Source organism: Neopsephotus bourkii, unplaced genomic scaffold (assembly GCF_033783945.1).
Source record: "Neopsephotus bourkii isolate Nb327-2 ecotype Australia unplaced genomic scaffold, CSIRO-AGI_Nbou_v1 NB_1037, whole genome shotgun sequence".
In the NCBI taxonomy this organism is placed as follows: Eukaryota; Metazoa; Chordata; class Aves; order Psittaciformes; family Psittacidae; genus Neopsephotus; species Neopsephotus bourkii.
The window spans coordinates 2569648-2589527 of NW_026901526.1; the positions used below are offsets into that span (position 1 = coordinate 2569648).

Below are 19880 nucleotides of genomic sequence, written 5' to 3' on the forward strand. Positions count from 1 at the left end.
CAGAAGATACCATACTTCAGCTACCAAAACTTGACTGCTGAAGATTTCCTGTCCTGCTCTCTGCGTGTGATGCAGCCAGGGATGGCAATACATAACTTGGAAAAGCAACATCTTCCCTTTGTTCAGTGGCCATTACAAACAGATTGGATAAATACCCTGATGAAAAGATTCCTTATCTTTAATCTTATTTGCAATTGAGTCCATATGAGTATTACAATTTTTGTCCACTCCTCTTTATACTCCAGGTTTTGACATCAGAAAGAGCTAAAGCCCTTTTCATTTCCATCCAAAGCAACATGACAAGTTTCTATACTTTTAAAAAATTATCAAAAATGCAAAAATGTTAAATTATATACAGAAAGTAGGAAGTTCATATTCTTTTGCAAAAACTGGCAGAAATAATCTAATTCAAAAATTGGCTGACTCCCAATTTGCATCTAATTCATGTATTTTGTCGCATCCTTCACTTAAGGAAGATGATGAAGGCCAAATTTAGGACAATGCTGACTTTGGACACCATCCATAAGCAAACAGTCATAGTAAATGTGCTCAACACATTTTCAGAAAAAATAATATAGTTACCAGCTGTGCATCAGGGAAGTAACATGAAACCAAGCAAGAAGAGCACTACACAGTTGCTGAGCCAGATGCACCTTCAGATGTTTGCACAGCTACTCTGAAGGCAAGGAGAGACATACAGGTGTAACAAAGCAAAGAAACTGGCTCACATGGGGCCACAGTTTCATGCCACGAGTCCCCAGGATGGTGACGTTGGTACTACCACACATGCCGTTCTGTGCATGGTACCTTTTGGCTCTCTGGGTGCTCAGTGATGACCGTCCACACAGAAAGGAGAATACCCAATGCATACTAGGAGAGCATCTTTTCATTGATGATATATGGGTCTATCAATCAATATTTTCTCTATTCTATCTATCTTAACTATTCTCCCAGGACTGAGACATGACCCAGCCCACCAAATATGTCTTGCATTGTTCTACTAGATCACAAATCAAATCAAACAGTTCTCCCTGACACATGGAGTCACAATGCAGAAAACATGCCACTATGCCAATCTGTGAGGGACAGCCCTAGAAACTGCAGGCTTCACGTTAAGTGTGAGGTTTGACAGGGTACTTCTGCATTTTCACAAGGGCTCTCTAGCACCTTTCACTTCTGTGCAAAATCCATTTCAGTACATGTGAGAACTATTAAGAAGCAGTCAAAATAAAGCTACTCATCTTCCTCTTTCTTTTTTTAACTTTTTTTATTCCTTTCTTTTGTCTCCAAAATTTAAACACAGACCAAATGTTTTCTTTTACTTGACCTTAAGATTACACTGCAGTTGAATTTGTATGATGCAGCTCCTTCTTTAATGTTACGACAGACTTAATATGGAGATTTGCTGTTACACTTTGTTTTTTTAATATAAGTAATTTAATATGCAAGGGAAGTGTTAGGTATTCCAGCACTTTCTGCACAGTAACACCAAAGTACTCCCACACTGAGAGTAATTAATGCAACAGGTCTCAATAGAAGGATTGCATTACTATTTAGCTTAAGGTTTATACTAAATACCTAATGGGCAAGACCTAAGCAAAACTAAGAACAAGGAATTTCTGGGACACAGTTGAAAAGTGTGGGAGGGGGACTTTGTGTTTCTGTTTAAACACTTGGGGCAAAGTCATCTGCGTAGCCACACTTGAAACATACAGAGGGGGCAAGGAAAGACTGGAGCTTGCAAGAATCTGTCTCTGTTGCCCTTTGTTTTTTTATTTTAATCATCAAAGGGGACTCAGCTGCCTCTGGTACAGTATAAAGGATTCCATCAAAATATGAAAATAAACAATGAAAGAAATTGAAATAGTTAACTTGTAAGACCTCACCACAACTCCTTTATCAGAAAATGTTCAACTTTACCCTAAAACTTAAAGGTGCTTAAAAGAAAAGTTGTCTGAATTCAGTGCTTTGGCCCACTGTGGAAATCTTCCTTCTACATACCAAATCACAAAAAAAAATCAACCCTATCACCTGGAGAATGGGAGAATGGAAACAACGTAGCTCAAGTGAATTACCACCTCTGGTAACACTGGAAAGGCAGCTTAATAATTTTATTGCTTTAGATAACCAAAACTACCTCAAGACACAATTGGCCAGAAACACAATTAAGAGCAGTAGGCAATACGTAAGAAATTAAACTCTATCAGCTTGATCTTAAAACCCACCAGCATTTATCTGTGAATTGAAATTAGAGTACAACAAGGCACCTAATCAGTATCTGCCTTTACTGTAATCCCACTGCAGTCAAAACCAATTAAATCGAACGCTATTCTTTAAAATATGCGATTAATTATGATTAGACACAAACTGTCTGTGCATTCACTCTGTACACACAAAGCTTGAAATGGAACAGTAAAACCAGGTCCTGGTTGTGTTCAAAGCAGCTTTCAGCTTCTTCACTGAAAGCTTTTTATGAGTCGCACAGATGTTAAGAAAGAATAGTTTCAACACGATGCAGGTTAACACACCCATTACAAGCAGATGATTGCAAATCTTCTGCAAAGATCTTTGTTGTCAGGGCTCCTGGTGAGCATACTAGAGCTTCATTAAGAGCACACTAATGAGCTTCAATTGCCCAGCGGGGCACCTGGAACACCCTTATCCACTCATCCACTCACGTCCCCTAGCCAGGGCTTCTACTTAAGCTCAGGTCTGAGGTTCAACCACCTCTCTGAGTGATAGTACAGGAGTGCCTGTCTCCAGCCTTATTTCCTGCCTGGATCCAAATCACTACTAGTCATGTGAAAGGACTTCAGGAGAGCTATCTTTGTCTGTTGTGTTCAGGTACCCTTAGGGAAATGGGGTCCTGGTAGTTGAGGATATGGCTGGCCCTAGCATCACCTTCAGTTTCTGGCTAGGCCACCTCATGTTCTCTGAGGCGAACCCTCACTTGATGAGATGAGCCTGTAATGGGTTTTCCAAAACTTGTGCTTGTGGATTACCCCATTTTTTTAAAGCATGTTACCTAGAGTTACGTTTTTTCTGTTGATATAGAAAACAATCTGCATTAAAGCTAGAGTGTTATCTTTAGGTTTCTAAAGTATTATTGGACTTAAGCTGTGGAAATATAAAGAAAGGGAAACTCTGTATAGGAACACAGCAAGCTGTTAAAAGGATTTGATACAGATGTGGTTAAAGAATATTGACTTTAAAAAATACAATCATGGAGGACTGGAAATAGCCACCAGATGTCCTCATTTTTATAGAAACATTCAGACTGCTGGTACTACAGGCAGGATCTATACTTCAATAGATAAGTAACTAAGGTAGCAGGCCAGAAACTTCAGGTGGGATGGCAGACTATTTCTTATGAGGAATTTTTAATGATTGCAATAGGACTAGCTATTTTATTCTGAGAGTTAATTTAAACACAGCTGTAAGTGTTTTACCATTGAACTTTCAGAGCCCTTGCTCCTGGGCATGCAAAAGCCTTCCCTGCTTAGGTGAGAGGGACAGTGCCTGATGCTCTCCAGAACCCACACCCTGGCTATATACATTATCAGTGATTTCCCAGGTGTCAGGGCTTTACCCAGGCTTTACCAGGCCTTTGGGTACCCCAGCATATGCTGGCTTCTCCTGCAGGCCTGGCAGATATAAACTCAAAGCTTAACAGACTGATAGAGCTAAGAGGTCAGATATTCATTTAAATATAAAATGTAAAAGGCTTTAAGTAGCTACATCTGAGGGAAGCAATAATTAATGCAATAACTTTTAATCTAGAGCAGTTCATTTATTATTCAGACAAACACAGTGTGATCAATACTACTTAAATTTCAATATGGGGAGATTTCCTTTACAGCAAGGTTCAATGAGAATTCCTGAGTGCTTTCAAACTGTGCCAGCACTTGTTTGGGCTAGATGAAGTATGAAGTTACTGCCTGACTAGTAGGAAGATCCCAAAATAGAAGGAAAATTAATAATCTCTGCCAACATGGCCGATCTTGGCCAAATCTTTTGAAACCTGGTGTCAACCCAGCCATCAAACTGGAGACCTAATAACTACTCTTTCCTAACAGTAGGCTTAGGAATCTCATCTCTGTTATGGCCCATTTTGTATTTTGTCCAGAATTCCAGCTGTGTGGTAAGGAATTCAAGAAGGAAATTAATACAAACTAACAGTTCAGTAGCTATAGGGAAAAGGAACAAGGAGTGTTGTATCCTTTGTATCTCACACCAAGCTAGGGAGAGCCATAACAGTGATCCTCCTGAAAACTATTATTGCTGACAAGCCATGAAGGAAGGGTATTTAATTCAAGTTAACTCATTTTTTGTTGCTTTATGTTACTCCAGACACTTCAGGAACTTTTCACTTGTGTTGCTCACTGGGCAAGTGGCAAGGTGGATACTGCTTAGGTAACAGCACAGAATAGGAAAGAGGAATAGCTCTAATACAAGTCTTTAACTATTCCCATTTTCCTGGACAGAAAAGTGATTAATATTTGATGGGTAAATTCCAATTTCAATTATTATTTGGATGTCTAAATTGGAGAAAAAAGTAATTTTGTCACTCAAGTAGAACATTCAAGCCTGAAATGTGCAAAGTTTATTAAGACAACAGGGGTTATAATTTTGTAGTTCACTACCACTTAGCTACCTATCTTTGTGTATTAACACCTAAAAATAAATTTGGTATTTGACACTGTAAAGGGATTTGTGAAGAAACTTTTAAGTATTGCAGAGAGGTGAAAATCCATAAATCCATTTTAATGGGACATTTACTCATACCTCCTGGTAACATGAAAAATGGTTCATGTCAATAATGCCTACAAACCAAAGTGCAATAGCACGGCTTCCCAGCTGGGGTATAAACCTTGTTCAATGGGTTCCTTAACATGGGTCCCTTTCTGCTTCCCAGATCATGGATTTGAGTGTCATCTGCAACTTCCCTGTTACTGTGTGTGTGAGACAGCACATGTGAAAGCAGTGACTCTTGCTGTTCAGGAAGAGGAAACAGCTGATTCACACTGCAGGGGATCTGCAAATTGATATCAGAGTGAGGTTTTACAGCTTTTTAAATTGACTGCCATATGAGAACAGTTAGATTTAACTCATGGCTAGAAGATGGGTTTGTAGGAAGAGGACAGAAATGGGAAATGGTATTTACAGCTGTCATCAAAGCTTTGATACACTTCAGTGTGAAACTGGAGGCTGAACAGAATTAAGTCTGGCTACAAAACAACACTCAAATCCAATACAATATCTTCAGCAACCTTAGGCTTTCCACATCTATCTTTTTAATGTGCTGCCCTGTAAAGCTGACACAATGGTAGAGTTTCACCTCAAACAGTACTGCGTACCCAACCAGCATGTCTGGTTGGGTTCACTTCTGTGCCCTCTTTGTTTCTCACATTCCCACAAATCCACTAGGCTATAGCTGACGGTGAATATCTCCAGTATTTTGCCTGCTCTAAGTAAGCAGAAAAGTTTAATTTTCTCATATGACATATGAGGGGCTCAGACCTGCTTTTCTGCAGCTGAAGCAAACTGAACATGCACCTCAAGCTACGACAGTGATGTTCAATCACTACCCTCATTCAGCAGCCATAGTACGTGTTCAGCAAGAGCTGCTTATGGGTGGGCAAACTGGTACCCTCAGTCACCTCTGTTGCTTCAGGCAGTGTTAGGTCAACACAGATCACAGCTGTGCCTTCAAGAGGACTATGCAGAACTGGACATGCCCCTCCCTGAGGAGACAGAAAGATGTGAGGAAGCAGAATCCAACCCAAATGAGAGGTTTGTAGTACTCTAAACACAAACAGAAGACTATAGCTAGTGTAAGAAAATGCTCAACACTTCACCTCAAGATCACTACCCTTTTAGCATAGAAACAAGAAAAACAAGCCTTAAAGACCTACAAAAGATAGCTCAGCTATTGCAAAGACACACACTAAGAGCAGGGTTCTTATAAATGGTGTTCCATAGACAGTAGTTATAAATTTATAAGCATTTACTGACATTTCAGTATACATTTCCATTAAGTCTCCTCTCACTAACTGCATGCACCTTTAAAAACAAACTCCTACCTTCAGAATATTTCATATACAGTGAACTAACACAAGGATTATCTAAAACTGTAAAGATATAAACCCCCTAACATAAAAATCTAAGTATGTAGCTGATCTCTAGGTAAAAATTACTTACGATTTTTTAGACACAATGTATAAACAATCCAATTACTGCTTGAACAAGAACTCCAACACCCAACCTAGGACTGCTGAGCTACCACAAATAGGTTTTCCTCATGTTTCACCACCAAACAGATATCCCACAAACCTGCAGGTGCTGTTGACTGAGTCCTCAGGACAGTGGTGGTGGCACTGACAGGACAGCTTCTTTGGCAGAGGGGCGGGTGCCGTGCTCTCACCATCTTCTCTTCTGGTCTCCATGCTCAACTTGGCAGAACTTCGTAAGGGCATGTTGTCTAGAAAATTTGCTATAAATATAAGGCACGGAAAAACAAAAAAGGCATAGTTATAGGCTGGGTTGCAAGACTTGAATAAAGGCATTAAAGTATTTCTACCCATCAAAGCTGAGAAAGTTATTTGAGCTCGATGTTAACTACAGTGGTTTTCTCTGGAAGCCTCTGAAATGGTCACTGGATTTGAGGCTTACTGGGCCTCAGTGGCATTAGAGCAAATTGATGTTCAAGTTCTGCTTCTGCCAAAGAGATATGCTGTGCTTTCCAGACTGTGAAATGCAGCTTTATGCCTTTTGTATTACGCAGGTCAAATCCTTGGTTACACCTTTACACTTTCTTTGTCTCTCTATTTGGCACGTATCTACAGCCACTGAACCCCATAAAAATCAGTGAGATTTACGGTACTCCAGGCAGAGCAGAACATGGACATACAATTCAACAAAGATTTAACAGAAGTTATGCTCTTACAAGCTCAATAGCACTTTTTCTCGCTGAATTGCATAAGCACTACTTGGAAAATTAGGAAAACCTGATAATTATTCATAAATTTATTTTTTTTTTAATAGTAAAAGGCAAGAATGTGGTTTAGAATGAACAATGCTGAAATATATGGAGGTGATTACTTCTAAAAATATCAGAGCACTGAATCTCCATGGAGCTGGTAGATTACAGCTAGACATGTTGGTGATGAGCTGGGAGTTAAGTCCCCTCCCCCAGCTCTACTCATAAATATCAGCTTTCAGTGCTTGTGAATATTTTAAGCCTCAAAGACAAAAATGCGATCAGCATGAAAAGCCTCAACTGGCAGTTTCTCACTTTCCTTTTGCTTCTCTGTAAGAAATCTTACTAAAGGGTCATTTACAAACAGCTGTCTCCAACAGAGTAGCTGAAGAGCAGGCTTGAAAGTCTTGATTTACTGTTAGGTCTCTAGAAACAATCGGCATTATTATTTTGATTGGCTCCTGACCTGCTGCTTTGACCTTAATTAAAATCTTCCCCAAAGCTCCATCATCAGGACTAATATACTGTGGAGCTGGCAGAAAACTTAGGACACAAACAGGCTGGCATTCAAATTTACACTTTCCAAGAGTCTGAAGAGGTCATGTAGCATATTATTTTGCTTTCAGCTAATGCCCAGGGCCAAAACTAGTGTAAAATCTTTGCAGTTTAGTCTTGAAAACAATCAAATAAAATTAAAAGACATAGGAATAACATTTTCAATCAGATCCTTTCCCATCTTCTAAAAAGTTCTCATTCCATTCTCTGGATCCCTTCATGACTTAAATTCCTGACTGCTAGCTAAAAAGATGGGCAGATCTTTTGCCTCTGAAATTTTGATTTCTCACCCATCAGATGACCATGGAACATGCAAGAACACTTCTCCCACTCGGAGGTTAAGTTTCAACAAGGTTGTCTGACTTCAGAGCAGAAAGATTTTCCAGCAGTCCCTTCCCCAGAATGTAACATGTAGGTAGAAACCCACAAGAGCTTGCCAATTTGGCAACAAGTGCCTTCTGATTTCAGGTGTGAAATGCACAGTATGGGATGGTGAACAGCCAACTCATTTTGCATTTGCTGCTGTGCTGTAACAAGCTCATGTTGGTCATGCAGCCCTGGCTCTATCTAGGGATTAGAAGCTCACTTCATTCTGAAAGGTCTCCTAAGGAGCTATGCGCAAGTGCAATGAAAGCAAGGTATTTTAGGCTATTTAAATTTGGCTGCTTCTCTGCAGTAGCCTATTCTGTCAGTCTGCTTATGGCTAGCCTCCCGTCCCTGACGAACTCAGCACAGCTTGGGACAACTGAAGAAAAACAGTAGCATCAGAAATAAGGTTATTGTAGTCTGCTGAGAAACTTCCTGACTGCATCAGGGAATTAATCAAAGCTGAATGTCTGAAGATCACCACCAGACTGGTATACCTTCATCAAATTTAGTTGATTTTTCTCAGCTTCTCTCTAGTTTCCACTAAAATACACCAGCATTTTACAAAGCACCTTCCACCACAAGGGCAGGCAGCCAGGCAGCCACCACAGCTTTCATGTCTCTTTGGAGTACTGCTCCTGAGAGATATTTTCCTCTGTAGGACTGGGACCACTCACAATTGTCATGTGACAGCCGCTCTTACAAATCTTTACAGAATGGGAATGGGAAATGTGTGCTTAGAAGCAGCATGCTACTGTTGTTTTTTCCAAATGGGTTACTGAGCGTCTCTCTCCATGCTTTGTTTCACCTGAGCTCCTTTACAGAAAGGCACACCTACAGAGATCCTGAAGCCAGGAGAAAGAAAACGGGGAAAATAAAGCGCAGTAAAAGGTTAGCGTTATCCTGGATGACCATGAGAATGACTAATGTCTAGTGTAAGCCCTTACTAATATGCCAACAAATAATCCTTCTTAGATAAATTCTTCCACTTTGCTTCACATCATCCTAGACTTCATGGTAATTCATGAGCACTAAGCTTTTGCTTTGAAATACTTTCTCATGTGGCAAACCCTTCATTGTTTTCTGGTTTGTCTGGCTAACATTTTTTTTTTAAACAATGGAGAAGTGATCACAGATCCTCACTCCACATACACAGTGAAGTAACTATTGGGATTAACTGCATCTTGGCTTTAAATGATGCTGTTTAAAGGTGGTTTGACAGATCTATGAACAGTGGTACCTCACACCCGAAAGTAAGATCACCTATTTAAGCTTTGCATTGACTCATGATGTAGGTGCAAAAAAAAGAAAAAAAAATTGATCTAAAGATCCCATCTCTTAGTGTACATTCAGTCCTCAAGCCCTCTGCCATGACTGCCAATAAATGCTCCAGCCCCTCCCAACTGCAGCCATAGTTATGCGATTTGGACAGGATTTCTCCACTAGATTCTGGATAAAGCCCAATAACTCATTTCACACTGGCCCACAGCCATCAGATGGTAATAACTTTTGGGCACTGGTCTGATTCAACAAGTCTGGTAATGTAGGAGGTGAAAAGCTCTGTATTTTGTAGTCTAAATCTTGAACCATCCTGTTTCCAGAGGATGAGTAATTAGCAGTAGTTATCTTAACAGATTTATTTCTGTACCACTGCTGTGTGAGTTATGTGTTGCCTATGCAGTAGAGAAGCTGATCTCCCATGACCTTCCATGGGTTTGTAGGAATACAAGTCAGCATCTGTTTTGGGAAGAAGCAAGACTAAGGGCCACAAACAAGTCTGTTAAAAACCAAACAGAAAAACCCCAAACACACAAAAACTTTCCCACTTCATGGAATGTCTGTTTCAACTGTTGCTGATGCCTTGGACCTGAAACTTAATTACTTTCATATACAAGTGTTTGAACAGTAATTAAAAACAAAACAAAAACTACAACCCACCTAAACCTTAAAAGACAATCAGTCTACTTGATAAAACTGACAGATGGAAATTTTAAACCAGAAGGTTACTTTATCTATACCCTCCACTAGCCTATACAGTTACTGTGCTTTAATCGTATTTTTATTAACATATGAAACTATATCATGCAACAGTTTGCTGGAGTTTCCTATGCTATATTATGAACTACAGCCTGGTGACTTCTCATCAGGCCAGGGTTAGACAATCAACATGATTGTTTTAAGAGAAAGGGAAATAACTAACTGCTAACTCACTGTGTCATCAGATAAAAGAATTTCCATGGGATATTTTTTGGCAAATAGTCAGCAATGAAAACACAGTACAGTTAAATAAGTTGAAATAAATTACACCTCTTAACTCAGCCTGATCTACTGTGTAAAATAGTCAAGAGGTGACAGTAAAACACTTTTTATTGGTGACAATCATGTAACAGGGAAGGAAAAATACACCATGACAGTTTTCCTTTGCTGGATATTCAAGGCTACCATAAAACTCAAGGAAAGGTCAGATGCTGAGACCTGCACATTTCTGATCTAAAACTACAGTAAACAAAATCTCACATAAAAACACCAAAAAAAGAGAAAACAACGTGCTTTCCTTTTCAGTGTGTGACTGCATTGTTCTAGTAGCCCTATCTGAGGTTGATATGAAACAGTGAAAAGATCTGTACCCTGATCCACATCCACTCTAATAAATTGGCATACTAAAAAAAAAGACCAACAAAACAAAGTAGCATTGTTAGTCTTACCATGTATGATTTGCTTCATTTCCCAGCTGTGCTAGATTTCTTGTATACCATAGTAAGTAGAAGCTACGAACTGCTCCTTCTCATCTGTATACTTAAAAATTTGGGCTGGTTTTGCTTCTATTCATGATTCAAAGTAATGAGGTTTACAATCTGATGCAATATTAGACAATCTATCAAAGTGGTCTTCTTAAAAACTGTTTCTGTCTATATTCATGGAATTGCCACCGAGTGCCAATATAGACAGACATATACGGCACTACTTTAAATAATGTATTTAATTTCTAGAAATTTCTTTTGCATTTTGTTTGAAAATTATAAGAACCCTTCTCTAAAAAGTCTGTTTAAACCATCTTAAAAACATGATGTTATTAGCTAAATTAGTCAAGTTCAGCATGGAATGTAACAAGCCGTGACAAAGCCACTGAGACAAGACCCTTCAAATTAATACTCATACCATACTACTTGCAACTTAAAACCGCAAAAGCTTCTTTGGTGTCATGGCCCATGGAAAATCCACATGTAACTTGCTGTCCACCATTACATCACAGTTTGATTGAGTGTTACTTTCTCCTGGTTTCCTCTCATTTCTCCTATCCACAGTTAATCGTTGACTTATTTTTAATTTGGAAGAAAACAAGAAATGGTTGGTGCATTTTTCATAGAGTGAGCAAGTGTACCAACAGAACAGAAAAAAAGGCACAAGACTTCTTTAAGTTTTCTGGAGGAAACTACATGCAAAATGTTTAGCCTGCCAGGTTGGACTCCATAAGGTCTATCCCCACCCACTGTAATTCCCCATTAATGAAGAATTTCCCCAACTCTGTCAAATCTCTTAATTCTATCTTCTACAGTCATTTTGTTCCATCTATAAATGTTCCATTACAAAGAAAAGCTTTTAAAATAAAAATTTTTGATATTTGTAAAGATTAATAAAAAGGTAGTTCACATAATTCTCATTAAGATATCTGTGTATTTTCCTTATTTCTAATACCTTCTCAAGAGCCCTATTTTACTCAGCAAAGATAAAGTGTGCTGGAGCTAACACTAGTCATTTCGGAATTATGTGTTCTTGTACAATTCAAAATGAACAAACATTTTGCATATACTTGTGCAAAAGCACTACTGTTAGATGGATGCATGAGGGTAACAGGTAATAATAGAACTGGAACAGCAAGATGCAAGTTTTTCAGGAATACTAAGGTGAGATTCAAGGTCTGATCTGACAATGACTGCCTCTTTTGACTTCATCCCCAGAAGGATTTTAGGTTATAACAGAGTAGATGAAATGCAGGTACAGCTAGATCAGACCTCTCCTGTTCTCCACAAGATGTTAGTATTTGAAGTACAAAAAATTAACTAGAAAGGTATCTATTTCAAAGGCACACCAGCCAAGCTTTGAAAGACAACATGCAGAAATTGAAGTTTTCCCTTGTGGCATTACTTTGTATCTCCCTTCATTTATCAATTCAGTTCATACTGAGTACCTACATTTACTTTACAGGACAGCTTTAGATAGAAAATAAGCTGCTGAATATGTACAGTGTACAAAGGCATATTAAAGGATAGTCTCATGACTTCATCAAACTTACAATATTCCTTACCACAGAAAACTGCATTAGCTATTTTGGTAAAATTGCTGAAGCGGTTTCTTTGAAAGAGGTTGTTTTTTCCCCTCTCATCACTTTTATGTACCTGAGCTTTTTCATCTCTTCTTCAACACCATCTTGGGAAAATGTCTAACTAAATGTAATCAAAATTCAGGAAACTATACCAGCCACAAAACCCCATCTTCCAGCTATTAGCATCACTTGATCAAAACAGGGAATGAAAGCTCAGGTACAAAGGTGTGAAACAAGCAGTCTGGTTATTAAGCTACAAGCAGCAGACTGTGCCACACTCTTCATTTAGAACATGTTTCTGTAAAAAAAAAAAAGACAGGAACATTGTTGTTAACATCCAAAGCTAGTTATGTCTTCTTTTAAGCTGCAAATCCCCACATACACTTGTAATTCCAAGCAGCAAACACTGAAGTACACTGAATTCCACCATCAGGAGATGATGCAAACATCACTACAAGCGATCTTGAAAACTCTCATGAAGACTAGCAGTAGGGTACAAAAAAGAAAACCAGAGAAGCAGTGCAATGTGATACCACTACTACAAAGCCATGCTTTGCTATCTGACCTTTAGGAAAGCATCAAAGATTGCAACAGACAAGCTGTAGATTTTTACTTATTATCATTTCAGATGATATTCAGATTGAGGCAGTCAGACAACATCATTTAAAAGAAACAGTGAATAAACTGCTTCGACCCTGTGGCTCTCAGATGCGTTTAATAAATCAGTGCCACTCCCGTATCCTTTTCCAGAGAAAAGAAACTCAGGGGTACCATGCCAGTAGTCAAGACAAAAATAGTGCCTGGAAGATAAAAATATCAGCTAGCCATTCTCACCCCAACATCAAAGACTGCACCTGCATATTAAAATATAATTAGCATGTGCACATGCCATGCTTACAGAAGATGGTGCCAACATTATTCAGAGGTGCCAGTGCCCTTCTAACTGACTGGGTCTGCCTGTAGATGTGATATATCCCCAGCTCAGCCTAAACAGCAACCTACTTCATAAATCACTAACTCCTTTCTCAATTCTATTATGTTGGAGTCATTCCCTCACAATTCTTATGAGAATAAATTACACAATGTAATATGCAAAAAATGCAGACATTCACAAAACCGTCATACAGCTATCTTATGGCATTAGCATGCTATGCTTTCAATGACTTTTTAAAAATTTTATGGCCATACATATATAACTTTATACCTGGATTATTGATTAGCTTATCACAAATGCTTCCCAAGTGATGGGGATGGTGATGTTTCCTACCAACTCCCCTCTGCACTCTTCCTCAAGTGTCCATCTATCTCCCAGAAGGACAGATGATTTAGTGTCCAAAAAAAAATCAGTAGTATGTCTGGATAATCTTTCATGGGTGGATGCCATCGGCATCCCTAAATCCCACCTGTTTACGACACACTCAGCAACCGTCGCTGAATGAAGCACTCAAGGATCTGTAAGAACTTTTCTTCCTGGAAGTAAATGCCACCTTGCCAGGTCACCAGGCCAAGCAGTGCTTTAAGTAATTGAGCAAGTGATAGTATAAATTCTTGCCTGTTCAGCTGCCAAGGCAGGGACTGAATTGAACTGACTGTTGCTACTGTTGGCCTCACCACACAGGCTGAGGAGGTACTTGAACCGCATGTGTGGAAATCATAAGCAATGAAGAAGATCTTTGTTCGCAAAGGAGGGCTGAGGCACAAATCTTATCTTCTGCAAACATGGCTGAATGCAACAGAAAGTGTCATTGACTGACTCACTTTGACAGAAAACAAATAAATCCATTTAAAGGGGGAGGAAAGCATCTCTACTGCAAACCAAAATTAACTGCAGGCGTGGAACAACAATAATCACTTCTGACCGCAGACATAAGCGCTATGGTTTTCCTGAAGCGTTCGAGTAGCCTAAAAGCATTTCCCTGTCTGAATGCTTCAGAGCATCTGCTGAGCTCGTGTCTGGAGGCAAGGAGGTGAGTGCCACCCACACCCAATGACAGTGCTGCCAAACCATCAACCAGTCCCTGCTGGGAGGCTGCCCTGCTCATCCACCCAGCTGGGTCTCTGAAAGAAGAGGAACTGTCCGTCAGCCCCCCTGGGTTTGCTTGCTTCATTTTTTTCCAGTGTCATACAGACACATCATCATCACTACACTTCATAAAACACCTAAAAGTCTGAGAAAGAAAAGTGAACAGCAACCACCCTTAAAACTTCTGTCAATCACACATGCTTTTATGGGCCAGAAGTTTTCAAGAGCTGGTGACAACCTTTCTCTCCTTAGACTTTCTCTACAGAATATGAAACAAGGAACAATTCTGCTCAAATGGAAAACTGTTGGGTTTTGGGTATTTTTTTTTCAGAACCCAGCCATATATGAACTGTGCTGAAAAGTTTTAGGAGACAAAGTATATTTGATTTTATTATTCAGCTATTTTTCCGATTAACTAGTATTTAAAATGTGTAGAACAGATACAGCATTTTAATAAGCATTACTTACATATACATGCACTATATATTGCCAAAGTACCTTTAAAGTTTGAGAGAAAGACTAAAACCAGTCCTAGCCCTGTAATTCATTCTCAAAATGCAGACCTGGCAACAAAATTTGTCTATTATTGCCAAAACATTTATTTTTAAATTAACTTCAAACCCAAAGATTAACATATAAGCACATGCAGGAGAAATAGAGAAAAATCCCTTATTTTTAGCTTGTTCCTTACCAAAAAAGAGAATGGGAAATCTTTTATCTGCAGTATTTTCTCTGTAAATCTACTACCTCCCTCTTTAAAACTAAACCAACCAAAGTTCATCTGAAGTTTTGCAGCAGACCCCGACACTGTACAAACTCTGACCCACAGACCAAGTGAGTGAATAGGGAATCCTCGGTAGGTTGTCATCTCCCCTCCTATCAAGAATTGAAACTTCAAACACAACATGCACCCATCACAAGCAGCTGGCTCCCAACTGCCCCATGGGGCAGCCCCACAACTCACCAGCATGCCAATGACACTGCTTTTTTGTCAGTCATGCATTTCACTCCTTGACCTTTCTGCAAAACCCACTGAACTTCATGTTTGGGGGTTATTTTTTTCAGTCTCTTTAGTGCTCTGCTCAAACCAGGCTTTAAAAAAAAAAAAAAAAAAAAAAAAAGAGAAAAAGTGAAAAAGATAAAAATGGGAAAAAGGGGGGGGGGAGGGGGTACACAAGTGCTTTGTGAGCTGAAAAGCTAAGCATTCTACTTACACTTGGTTTCCATGGGCTTCCTACATTGCTGCCAGATTCCCCGAAGACGAGAGTCATGTGAGGAGGCAGAGGGTGGTTCAGGGGGCTCCACTAAGCAAACACAGCACCGTACACTGGGCTAATCCTGCACCTGTGACATGTTATTCAGCAGTAGAGAAATGTAGTCCAGACTACCTCTACCTAATGCGGCTCAGCTGTTTTTCTCTGTACTCCCTTTGATTGGAAGCTGGCAAACAATATTATTTCAGCCAGGCACAAAGCGAGATTCAGGCTACATAGGATATGACAGTAGAAAGGTGGAAGAAAAAAGAAAAGCCCAGAATTACAAATAAAATAAAGACTCTGAGTAATACAGAATGTGTAACTATTTCCAGATGGTTGACAGCAGCTTCCAAGGTCAGTATATGAAATGTGCGCTGGAGCCTTCTGCTCTTCCCACCTCCCTTTAAATGGGTCTACCTGCTATACGGGATACACAACAGTAACCTGGCTATCCTTTCAATTCAATACATGCTTTCCATTGAGCACAATCACAAGAAGGTTTCAGTGGGTTTTAGACTTCCTCCTGTTTACTTCAACAAGTAAAACAAAAAATGCCAATAGAGAACAGACTATTAAAAGAAATGGCATACAACCAGCAATTTGTGATTTTTTTTTTCTTCAGAGAAAGGGCCACCAAAGGGTTTATGAAGTTGCTACCAGGATCCATAGATTTTATCATAGCGTGTCACAAAAACGACAGGAAACTTGACAAAAACTATATACAAAGAGCAGCAAAATTTGGTCCCATAATGGAAAGATAGCAAGAATTTTACTTCAAGTTGAGGCATAACAGTTGAGAATAATTATCCTGATGTTTGTCTTACAAGTTGACTAACCACTGTTAAAAATTCCCTTCAATTGCGATCCCCACAGAGATATAACAAACGAATATTATTTTAAAACAAACAAAAAAACCCCAAACACAGACTATTATTTCACATCCTTGAAATACAGTTAACTTGCAAATTTAATGCAAGGAAATGTAATTGGGTAATTGATATTTATGCCAGATAACATAGAATCATAGAACAGTTAGTGTTGGAAAGGACCTTAAGATCATCTAATTTCAACCCTCCTGCCATGGGCAGGGACACCTCCCACTAAACCATGCCATCCAAGGCTCTGTCCAACCTGGCCTTGAACACCACCAGGGATGGTGCATTCACAACATGCTCATTTAATATATCACACCCCCTCACATAACATCTATAATTTCCCTGCTAGAGTGTAACTGTTAGAGATGACCTATAGCTACTGCTGCTAACCAGCTTTTTTTCTTTCTAAGCTGTAAGCATCAGACACTGCAGTTAGAATACGCTCACAGTATTTTGTACTTAAATGCTTTTCACTACAAAATGATGCTTCAGTTTCTGCTCCATCAATTACTTAATCCAATTCCATGTTTGGAAACTGGTAACGAAAATAAGAGAGATCTTCACATTCACAACTACATATCCAATTTGTTGTTGGAAGGTGTATTGCTGCTGTTGTTTACCAGTGTCATTATTTCCCAGTTTCATTATTTCCAAAGAAATAAGAGCTATATTCCTATGAGAAAATGCTTAAAACTAATCTGGAACTCCATGAACTGTCAAATGATTTCATACTGAAGGGCTGGCTCTTCAGGGTGCTGAGTGAAAACAGTATGATTCCTAGAGCAATAACCAATGACAGGTTATCTGGATAATTGGTCTGATCTACAGAAGAAAAGGTAAGAAACAAGACTTTATACAACAACAACATCAAAATAAAAAAGTTGCCTCCAATTTCAAAAGTTGCCAGTGCAATGTTGCAACATGATTTGGCTAGAAACTGCTTCACGTTCCTTCTCTTCAACACACCAAGGGCATCCCGCTTATTCTACCTTGTGCCTTTTCTAGTCTGTTCCTGGGAACATATAATAAAAACATCTTCATATATGCAAGCAGTGTTTTGAACTTGCTTTCTTTGTACAGTGTGGCTTTTGTAGCGTATGTGGCATTAACCAGACTATGCTCTGTACCAGCCTGCTGTTCCCCAGCCAATACAAAGCTCAAAACCTACTTTTAGGATAATGTGAAAGTTCAGAAAAACAATGAAAAACATGGAAACTGAAGCATAAACAAGACTGATATAAGCTTCTTTAAGTAGGAACAGCTTTCATACGCAGTTTCTTTTACAACGAGTCACCCACCTAAATGTTTACATTCAATTAGCTTTTCAAAACAGTGGACTAGATGGCTGTAGAGACACAGGAATTAGGTACGGAGGCTGCTTTCTATATCACTAGCTAAAATTCACCTAAAGCCAGCAAAAGCTGTCTGTTGTATCCCCTGCTAGAAACCAGAATACTGTCATGGCTGAAATTCTTCAAGGGCAACATTCATTTCACCCCACATATATTTGCAATTTTCAGTATTATCCTTGTGAGTTAAAAAAATCCCAAGTAAAAGATCATATTGGCAAGCTGAAAGAAGTATAGAAGAATATTAATGCTTAACACCATGAAGCATTGTTGCTCCCCATGTTATTTAAATTTCATGGATAAACAAACAGCTTTTGTTCCCAAGTTACTAATAAGATAGCATTTCTCATGGGTGGTAAATCTACTCCTTTTTTTCTTTCTTTCTTTCCCTTCTCTCTTCCTGAAGCATGCACTTAACCCTATTACAATGGAAAGCAACTCTCCATTCAGGAACCAAGCCAAAGGACTTGTCAGGAAAATACAAAAAAGGTATCTAGTCTTCATTACTACATTAAAAAGTCATTAAAAAAGCCCTAGGACAAAATACAGTAATTACCAGCTGCCTAATTATTTTCTCTTCTTTCAGCCCTCAACACAATGCCTCTGTTAGAATGAGTGCCAGTAATATTTGGAACATTAAAAATATCCCCAATTTCTGCGGAGATTTCACTTTGCTAAATGTGCTCTGACGGGAAAAACTGAAGCAAATATATGAGTAAGCCAATATAATTTACTTTAAATTATGAGGGAATTGTGACTACTGCTTGCTGTCAACTCACCCTTGGGTTTGTATCCATATACGTAGAATAATTCAGTGATAGGGGGTTAGAGGTGGCTGAGGACAAATTTCAGTTCCCAATTAACACTACTGAGCCATGAAAGCCTTGTCTACTAGGCGCCATCCCATACAAACTATCCTCCCACTGCACAGGGCCCTTGCTCTCTGCAGAGTTCAGTGTCTCCTGACTTGCTCAACAGTGTAAGCAGAGGGATCATTAGTTATGACTGGTAGAGTCTAGGAGATAATGTTGACTCTTATTTCAGGAACTATCAAGCTATAAACACTGCTGTGAAAGCCATTTATCTGCACTTCAAGATAAACAGAGAAGCTACTCAATTAAGTAGATTGCAAGAAATAAGCTACAGCTGCCAAAGCAAGCGACTTCTAAATTCTGAAACGGAAAATGTGTGCATTTAAGAAGCACAATTTTATACCATTAAATTACTGACACTGAAGTTCATAAGCAGCATAGCTTAACCACTCCGCAATGTCTGATAAGAAATACAAATCAAAGAGTAATTACAAAACAGTTAATTCCAAGTGATGCAAATTACATGCACTTAACAATTTTCAAGTTACTACCACAGATGCCAGTTATGAAGTACAGCGCTATGAAGTGGCAAACCCTGTACAGCAGTATTTACATTTTATCTCCACATCACTGCAATGTGAAAATGAGATGCTATCCCAGACCCTTGCAAATGAGATAAGATGCCGAAGCTGTCATGCCTGAATCTGCATTTAGTGGGGAGAACATTCTTACTGAGATAAGCAACAGAGTATGAAATTATTTTCTTGAGCCTTGCCAGCCAACCACATTTTTTAACTCAATAATATTCATCTCTTCGGACATATCTCTCTGAGATCTTTAAGATACTTATTAAAAGCAAAAAAACCCAACCCCAAACCACTAAAAAGCATATCCACAAAACAGTTTCCAGTATCCTTTAAAAAGGTGCAGAATACAAGGCATTCTAAGCATCAAAGAAAGATGGATTTTTATTATTTATTTTTTTTGTCACAAAAATTAAAACCTGATCTTTCCTCGCACTTCCAGATGCCAGAGCTTTTCCAGCCAGCTCTGAGGTCAGACAGGGGAACATGCAGGTGCACCATGCATCAGCAGCTGAAAGCCTGCGAGGCTGTGCCGGAATCCGATCCACCCCCCTACATTCCTGCAGGCATTATAAACACTCCCTGAAGGAATATTACCCTAATGCGACTAATTTTCCGCAAACAGCCCCAGCCTCATTAAACCTCTTCTTTATCACCATTGTTCAAAGCAGATTTTCTGGTAATATTGAACTCCCTTATGCCCATCTAAAAAGAAAAGAAACTCCTTTTATGTCCTCTCCAGTATCATTTCTGCTAC

At 39.1% G+C, this 19880-nt stretch overlaps 1 protein-coding gene across 4 annotated transcripts in view; it reads right to left on the reverse strand.

Annotated features, from left to right (window-relative positions):
- Positions 1-19880, reverse strand: part of BMPR1B (bone morphogenetic protein receptor type 1B) — a 191160-nt gene that overhangs the window by 24410 nt on the left and 146870 nt on the right. For all 4 annotated transcript variants that reach the window (XM_061360953.1, XM_061360954.1, XM_061360952.1 and 1 more), the window contains one exon: positions 6334-6493. In XM_061360953.1, the coding sequence (XP_061216937.1) occupies positions 6334-6476 (143 nt within the window). In that variant the 5' untranslated portion in view covers positions 6477-6493. The remainder of the gene's footprint in view (positions 1-6333; positions 6494-19880) is intronic.